The 9,205-nt window shown below is 47.1% G+C and overlaps 1 protein-coding gene across 1 annotated transcript; it reads right to left on the bottom strand.

Moving 5' to 3' along the window:
• Positions 1-764: 764 nt before the first annotated feature.
• On the bottom strand, positions 765-1,927 carry LACBIDRAFT_336010 (uncharacterized protein; the record flags this gene model as incomplete). The annotated part of the gene is made up of 7 exons (XM_001890936.1): positions 765-796; positions 826-880; positions 972-1,171; positions 1,232-1,347; positions 1,430-1,595; positions 1,643-1,809; positions 1,869-1,927. 7 exons carry the CDS (start codon positions 1,925-1,927, stop codon positions 765-767), a joined length of 795 nt encoding a protein of 264 aa, XP_001890971.1.
• Positions 1,928-9,205: the final 7,278 nt, after the last annotated feature.

A 9,205-nucleotide genomic window follows, 5' to 3' on the forward strand; every position in this document is an offset into this window, starting at 1 on the left:
TTCTGGACTCCTTCAGAAGACTTTCCAGCCACACGCGTGCATTCAAAACCGTTCGTTCCCTACATGACAAGCCTGGCTGCAGTAGGATCCTACGTGCATAGCATAATTATGGGAATCTCGATTCATGCTCCTTGAGGGACATGTGCCAGCTAGATGCGCTAAAATATACTATCCTCACTGGCGAAAAAAAATCTGAAAAGTCTGCAGTGATTTGTTCCCGCCCAACAAGTCGTTGCTCAAGGCCGGTGCTTCAATTCGCGCGGACAGTAAGCCATTCTGTCAAAATATGAAGGTTTGTGGTCGTGAATTATGTATTCAAGAGGGATGTGCACCGAAGAGTTATATGTCCATACGTATCTCGACTTCGAATTCTAGCGAAGGTTCGACAACAGCCTCAAAATGCAAGTTTGAGGATTAGGAATTCATATATATAAATTGGCTCTGCGGTTACATGTTACAAGAGCCAGGTTTGTAAATCGCTTGAAGCTCTTGAAGAAGGCGCACTTCGTCCTTCATGAATGGAAGGTAACTTGCGCTGGGCGCTCTAGATCTACGCCAAACAAAACGACTGTAAGTAATTTGTGGGATCTTTCTTTCCATACGAATCATTCCTATCTTGCGATTCCAATTAACAGACATCTGAAGCGATTAAGGTGATACAAGAATATCTATGACACGTTGGCGAAGTCCCGGCATTCATACCCCCGAAGCAAGGCGCTTCCGCGCATACTCTACAAAATCATCTATCGTCGATGGCCACGATCCTAGATGAGCAATGTCGATATCCCGGTTAGCACTGACCAGTAATGTAAGCAAAGAACGCACCCTCTGTGTCATACTCAGTAAATTTGCAATCAATCGAGCGGATGAAGTCGAGGAACTGGGGAAATGATGCAGAAGTGTTAGTCGGAAGGGGGTTACGCGGAGCATCGTAGAAGGAAGCCAATTGAATGAAATATTAGAACACGAACCATGACCCAAGTATCTTTGCTGACGCCTTTGCCGCCCTTTTCGTTCAAGAAATCGAACCACCATGTCGTATACTCTTCCTTCCACCCATCACTTTTATTGTCCATCCTGACGTCACCGTCGGTGTCGACGCGGGCCAACGCCCCACCATGAAGCCCATGCGGAAGAAGAAGACCCCAAAAAGCCTGGGCAGTCTCGATGCCTGCACAAATCAATCACAGTTAATTCTGAGAACCTCGTTGCTAAATAAATATATTCATACCAAGGCTTCGTTGCCCATCGCTCCGCGCAAACTCAAATGTGTGATTGTACACCTTTTGGAAATAGTCTGGTTCTCGTCCGAGCTGGTCTCGCAGCTGCACCAAAGTGGTCTTCATGCTGGGTATCGAATCACATCTGATTGGAAGAAGACACCAGATTGAGGTGTACGAAGGGCCCGGTGAGGATAAAGAACACGTACCCAAGGTTCTTCCACCCCTCTGTCCATCCTTGCTTTGTCCATTCCCCAACTCTCGGTGACTTGAGCTCGTACGCAATCGCAAGCAGTACAACGTCCTCGGGGTTGACCGCGAGATCCTCACAAAGCCTGATGGTTCCGTCAACGGTAATCTCTTTGCTATCTGGGTCTACGGGGCGATTAGTTTGAGTATAAGTTTAACCAATGTATTCATACCCTTGTATTTATCGAACAGCGTGCTCAGTTTACCCGTTGATGGTGGGCCTGTGTCTCTCGCTTTCTGCTTCGTGGGAGTGCTAAAGGCATTTGGATCGTTGTAGTAGGCGTCGATGGCTACGTCTACTCGTTTGTGGGCCTCTAAGAACTTTCTGGCATCTCTCGCGCTGATCAGTCCTGTGATCAGTAAAGATCATGAAGGCCCTAGATAAGGTGAGCCACTCACGACGCCCCTGTCACCGCACAGAACTGCGAAATATTCTCATCTAGTTTCCGGTCGACCATGGAGGAATTCTTGAAGTATCTGTAGGGGTTCGTCTGGTGGGGTTAAGGTAAACGCGATAAAGTCGAGCATTCGGGATGAAGAGTGCACGTGGGTCAAGTCAGCAAAGCAGTGCAATAGGTAAATTCCGATAATAAATTACGAGTACAGATGAAATAAGACCGACCACAGCAAGTACCGCAATTGCAGTAAAGCTCAACAGCTTTTTTTCTTTTTTGATAGATCATAGGATTGAGAGTGTGATCATGAGCTCGCTCACCGAAGATTTGAAGTTACAGCCGAGTCGGAGTTTTGCGAGCGGGAATTGAAAATTACCACTACACTAATTTCCTGAACAAAACTAACACTTGAGACAGGGTCCAAAGAATATTCAGGACAAATTTGGACATATGTACCTCCATAATTGTGGCCATTTGTAAAATAAAGAAGCTGGTGTGCATCCGGAAAACATCAATTGTCAAAATTACAAAATGAAGAACAATAAGAATGGATAACTTCCCATAAGGTTTAGAAACCTAGATTATTTTTCTAAACTGACGTGCCGCCATGCCGTTTGCCAAATGGGTCACAATCTGTCAAAGTTGAACTCCGCTTGTCATCGAACACCCTCTTCTAGATTTTAATCTAGACGAGGCCTCCCCCCCCCCTCTTCTAGTTCTAAATCGCTTGCATAAACCCTTTTTTCATTGTCCGACAATCAATCCCTGAGCATCCCATCCAAATCAAGCAAGGCATCAAGATCTATCAAGATGCACCAACCTATGTAGCTGGTCTCCTGAAGAACTATTCACTACATCTTTCTTGTATTTCTCGAGAAACAATAGGGAGTCAACAGTGGAAGACAGACAAGTCATTTTTCATTTGAACCGGGTTTTGTAGGACAGTTTTTTTCATCATGTTGACGATGTATGCAGCTCTCCTTCAAACCACACACCCAGGCATCTGATTGCATGTAAGTACAGCTTGTCTTCATGTTATTGGTCAGTTCTCCTCACTGAATTCTGTATCAATTGAGGCTGGAGGCGCAGTGGGCACGGAATGAGGTTGAGTAGAGAGATCTTAAATGAGATCCGCGTCACCAAAGAAGAATTGTACAGATTTGTGTTGCTTGGCTTATGGTTTAGAAAAATGACTGAATATATTTTTGAGCTCCACCCATCAAACATTTAGAGAATAGTCTAGGTTTCTAGACCTTATGGGAAGTTATCCAATGTTGAGCACATTCAATTTACATATCTAAACAATTTCTTTGGGAAATAACCTTGGTAGCCATGGCAACACCACTCAGCTGAAGATTATGTTGAAGAATAAAATAACGGAAATGACCACTCGATGTGCTCAATGTTCTTATTGTTCATCAATTTGAGATTTTGATAATCAATATTTTCGGGATGCACATCAGCTTTATTATTCAACAAGTGTCGACAATTGGGTGACTTTCCGTAACTCAAATCTATAAAAATGAATAAATTTGACCCTTATCGGAGTTTGAAACGAGAACTTCACAGGAGAGTTTATTGGAGTGAATAAACTGTAACGCCAACTGATTAGATTCTATTTGATGTATTTGCTTGCCTTGTACAAACTCACTTCCCTCCCATCTGAGCTGCTCTGAGGTCGTGTAGGCCTGTGGATGGGTTTATTATACTGATTGTTCATCCACCCCACTGTAAAATTAGACCACACTCTGGGTGAAGCCCAAGTTGAGCTGAACATGGCTGTAGATCAGTGAGTTAGATGTCAAGAAGGGTGTTTGTAAAGGGAGCAACAGTTTCCAGGAGGAGATTTTGTAGCCATAAGACATTGACACTTCTAATAGACTCTGTAGTGGCTTTGAACTAGTGCTTGGAAGTTAGGTTAATTAACTGGAAAATAACCGAGACCAGACCGGACCTAACCGCGAAAAAACCGGACCGTGGTTAGTGGTTAGTCAATTCTGGAAATGAAATAACCGGTTATTTTGCGGTTAACTAACCGTTAAAAAACCGGTTATGACCGATTACAACCGACCCTATTTTACCCCTTCAAAACGCATCTAAAAGCATGAGAAATGCTAAAAATCTGACAGAGTTATGGTCAAATCTCTAAATTATTGGCTAAAATAGTAGGCTTTCAAGAATATTATTATAAAATTGTCAATTCTTCACCGAATTTAGCGTTCTTGGGCTTGTTTTAAAGCTACGACGCATGGCAATAATGTTTACTGCAAGGAATATGAGAAATATACGCCGTTTTAATCGATTTTCTATTTTTTCGGTCCTAACCGGTTAGTAACTGCAACTAACCGGTTTTCATCGGTTATCTTCGGTCCAGTTAGGTTATTTTGGGTCTGGGAACGAACCCTAACCGGTCTCGGTCTCGGTTAGAGCCCCTGGGCACCCAATAACCTAACCTAACCGGACTTTCAAACACTACTTTGAACTGCAACGAGAGGGAGCAGAATGCCCCAGCCGTAGGAGAGTAGTAGGGGATGAGGTAGAGCTGACTAAGCCATGTGGGAAGGAATCGTACCCAGGAAGGAAAGGTGTCCCCTTGGCAGGGTTGATTCCAGCGTTTGAAATCTGTTCGAGGGGTCTGTACCCTCTGAATAGATTAAGGTTTGTAACTGGGTTCCAACCAGGGACTCCATCAAAGTTGAACCCTTACAAGACTCGGCATCCCGGCAAAGGACCCTAGATTTCGTCGATTTATTCAAATCTAGAGAATTTGTGTTACGGAAAGTCACCCATTATGGAGGTACCTTTGCCTAGATCACACATTGGACCCCAAGAGGACTCAGATCCACCGATCCGGACGGAGCAGGGGCGATGGGAGCAGCAACCGGCGCGGCAGGGGTGGAGACTGCAGGAGAGATGACGTGGGAGTTTGCCTGGACAGAGGTCGCGGCAGCAAATGGCGCAGGGGTAATAGTTTTCGTAGGGACCTTGAATGGATTAAAGGATGGTGCGCGGCGCCCATTGCGCGAAGGTCCCGAGTCGCCGTTAAAGTCGTTCACTCGTCTGTTGCGGCCTCCTTTATTGTCGTAGTGGCGCAGGCGGTCCAGTGCGAGGCGGACGTGGTGATTAACGCGGTCCACGTCTAGTTGACCGTTCCTGTAGAAGCCCAATGCCTCCAGATCCGGGTCGATGACCCCGCCATCGACTGCGAAGGAACTAAGGTCGATGTCCTTGCGCGAAATGGCCAACCCGGGCAACAACCACTCCTTTTCGTCCTCCGTGACCGCTAACGCTCCCATAATCTGGGGCTCCATATTCACAACTTGTGCGAAGTTCAAATAGCCAGCGGGGCAAACGTCGACTTCGACGCCGTTGCGTAGGTTGTGGTCGAAAAGCATGTACAAGCGGACCTGGCAGGGGTGGTAGATGAAGGTGTTGCCGGTAGTGGGATTGGTGGCATAGATGACCCGTTGCTGCTCATCATACCGAACATATTGGAAAGAAGAAGAGATGACGGTGTTCGAGCGGCGAGACATTGGTTGTAGGTGTGTTGGAGAAAGGGGAGTGGTAAGCAAAGTGGGTGTAGAAGACGAGCTCGATGGCGATGGTGGGGTTGGAGAATGTGAAGGCGGGGTGCAAACACGTTGAGGATGCGAGAACGGGGCGCAATCTTGACAGATATATAGCCCCTCAGGTTGACCGACTCCGTCGGTCAACGCGATCAACCCTAAAAAAATTTGAGCATCATCTGCGGGGGGCTTACCATTACCCTCTGGCAACTCGGCGACTGACTCGATGCCCAACACATCGAAGTATTGTTGAAGCGCGTCGAGGTGGTTGACTTTGTGATAAGGGAGCCAAGTGACATCACCGGATTTCCAAGCAATTTCAAACAATGCATCAGTTTTGATGCCAGCGTGTGACTTGATCCGTTCGACAGCCCATTCATGCTCTGCATCTTCAAATTCCCAGATCTGATTGTCCGACCGACCCGGGAACAGTCTGTCGTCGTTAGGCACATGAATCCTCAACAGTGAAGCGTGGAAGACATCATGGATTCCCCTCTGCTTCAACCTAGACGAAAGTTCGATCTTGTAAGAGTTGTTCCCAAAGTCCTTGATTATCAGGTATGGTCCTACATATTTCGGAACAAGCTTACGCGCAAGTTTCTTAGGAATCGACATATTCTTTGTAGCAATGTAGACCAGGTCGCCCTCTTTAAACGGGGACAATTGACGGCGACGATTCGCCGTACGCGTCTGCTTGACCCGAGCAGCAAGGATGCTATCGTGAGCCGTCATAACAGCTGTCTTGATCTTCTGAGCAAACGTGCTAACCCCAGGGTATTCAGAACTATCCGTTGAATTCCAAATAAAGGAACGCGGCATTCGACCGTTATTCAGAAAAAATGGTGCGTAGCCTGTACTGCCCGCTGTTGCAGAGTTGATGGCAAACTCAATCCCAGGAAGTTTCACACACCAATCCTTCTGGTTTGGACTAACGCATTGTCTTATCATTTGCGTCACAGTGCGGTTGGCACGTTCTGTGGACCCATCAGACTCGGGATGGTACGCGCTGGACATATTAAGTCTCGTGCCAATTAACTCATGCAACTGTTTCCAGAATGCGCTCGTGAAAAGTACGTCGCGATCACTCACAATCGAAGAAGGTAGGCCATGATGTTTATAGACTTCAGCAAAGACTAACTCGGCAACCTGGCGTGCAGTATAGTTAATGCGACCTGGGACAAGGTGTACCATTGCAGACAATAAACATATTATTACCACAATGCAGTCATACGACGCATCTCGGTCTTTTGATTCAGGTAATGGACCAACGAAATCAATGCCGATAGACTCCCAAGGCCGCGTTGGGACACCCAAAGGGTTCAACAAGCCGTAAGGTTTCTGATTAGAAGGCTTGCTACGCTTGCAGGTTATGCAGGAGTCACAGTATGCTTTCACATCATTTAGTAGACTCTTCCACCAGACGTGATCGCGTAAATATGCAATAGTTTTCTGCGTGCCCAAGTGAGCCAGCAAAGAGTGAGCCTCCGAAATGACAAGCTCACGGACCCCTTTGCCGTCAATCAGAACATCAGGGATGCAAAGTAGTTTGCTCCTGTTCTGTCTTAAAAAGATCAGTCCTTCTGATACTTCGAAGTTCTTAAAATGCCTCGGGTTTTCTAAGACACGACGGAAAATGGGATCTTTGCCATACTTCCCCACTAAAACTTTAGGCAGATCAATGCCACTAACGCTGTCATGCATATGTTCGACAAGCGTCTGAGGCGTTGATGCAGCCTCAGGCAATTCAGCAGTCGTGGCATCACTTGGCGCGTCATGTGGCACACCATCAATTGATGCGGCATTATCTTCGTTGGTTGGATCTGAATCGAGGTCTGTTGAATCCGTCAACGTATTTTTAGATCCATTTTGTTTCCGCGCTGGAATTCTGATAGTCAACCTCTCTGCCACTGCATCCTTCCGGCTTTCGCCCTCCTTTCCTGCTACTGGGCCTTTCAGGACAACATGTCCCTTCATGCGTGCAGCAAACTCTCGAGAGGTCTCTGGCCGACCTGTCTCTGCGGGAGCTGGTTTCGAACGGACACGGCGAGTCGGCATTGCTGCCTCGCCCTCCTTTCCAACAAGGACAGGCATCGAAATAGCATGCGCGCTTAGGACGTCGTTATCGACAACATCGTGGTATGTATATTCACTCCTAGCGCGTACCGTTCCAGGCTCATCATTGGAATACAGCCGGGAGAGGGCGTCGGACAAGATATTCTCAGCACCAGGTACATATATGACCTCAAAATCGAATTCAGACACCTTCTCCAGCCAACGCGCTTGACGTCCAGACAGGTCACGTTGGTTTAACAGGTGTATCAGACCCTTGTGGTCTGTGTACCATCTGAACTTCACGCCTTGTAGTATGTCTCTATGACGCATCATTGTTTCTATCCCAGCTAACATTTCGATCTCATGCACAGGGTAGTTCTGCTGGGCAGGGTTCAGCTTGGCAGAGAAGAACGCCGCGACGGAGGCTGTCTTCCAGTCTTCACCCTGGCTGACTACCCCAGCTATCCCTGTGCCACAGCCATCAGTGACTATGTTGACCGGTGGTACGTCTGCACCATACTTCAAAGGTTTACGATGGTGATCCTTACACAGAACAGCGAGGTTTTTTATGTCCTCAAACGCCCGTTGGTGAGTGTATTCCCAACGAAAAGGAACTGTGTCGCCTGTTAATGCGTGAAGGACACCCATAGGGACCCGGACACGATCAATATCGTCAGCCAGGAAACCAGCCGCCCCCAGGAACCCACGGAGGAGGTCCCGGTTCGTCGGTGTCTTCCAACGTACAAGCGCGTCAACCTTGTCTGGGTCCATCCGGATGCCCTCATCGTCCACAACACGTCCAAGAATTTTGACAGAGTCGCAAAGAAAGTTCAGTTTACGTTCGGTAAGAAAAAATTTCTCTCGTCTTAAGATGTCAATGACCAATTTCACCTTCTTTACGTGGTCTTCTAGGTTATTGGAATATACCATGACATCGTCAAGGTAAATGTCCACAAAACGGCCAAGGTACGGTGCGAACAAATCATTCATTACTGTCTGAAACGTCGCAGGTGCGTTGCAGTCTCCCTGCTGGAGAACCTCACTCAACATTGGGCCATCAGGAGTGGCCATAGCCGAGTTTTCGACATCACGCGGGTCGATGCGTATCTGCAGGCACTGATGAGGTTATTACCTACCTTGGAGACGAAACCAATTAAATGCACTATGCCACCATATCGAGCTGCATTAATTGAGCGTGGCAGAGTCCCCTTTCCGCCAACCTAGAAACGGGGTAAGACAATGGTCTGCCAAAGCATTTGCAAGTCACACATACTTCGACTACATGGTCAACGCCGACCCCCTTCGTCTGACAAACAACAAAGGTTGGAACAAGGAAAGAGGCAAGAAAGTGTTAACTAGAGCCTACAATCTTCAAAACTTCATCATCCCAATTCGGAGTCGTTCTGTAGTTGATGGTATGTTTGGCTCCGTGCTTAGCAGCGAGCTTCAACTTCTCGTCCGAGGAGGATGTTGCAATGACGATCGCACCAGCTGCAATGGCGAACTGCAATGCAAAGCTAGGTGAGGGGAAAGTGAGGGATTACAACATTGACAAAGGGTCGAACTGACAACGAAACACCACCAGTGCCGAGAACGAGAACAAAATCACCAGATTTGATTGGCTTAGGTCCATTCAAAGCATTGTAAGCCGTTAAGCCAGCGCAACTGGAGTAGACAAATTAACAATCAGGAGGGCAAGCATGGCATTGGACCACCGTACGGG

Source organism: Laccaria bicolor, genomic scaffold (genome assembly GCF_000143565.1).
Source record: "Laccaria bicolor S238N-H82 LACBIscaffold_231 genomic scaffold, whole genome shotgun sequence".
Taxonomy (NCBI): domain Eukaryota; kingdom Fungi; phylum Basidiomycota; class Agaricomycetes; order Agaricales; family Hydnangiaceae; genus Laccaria; species Laccaria bicolor.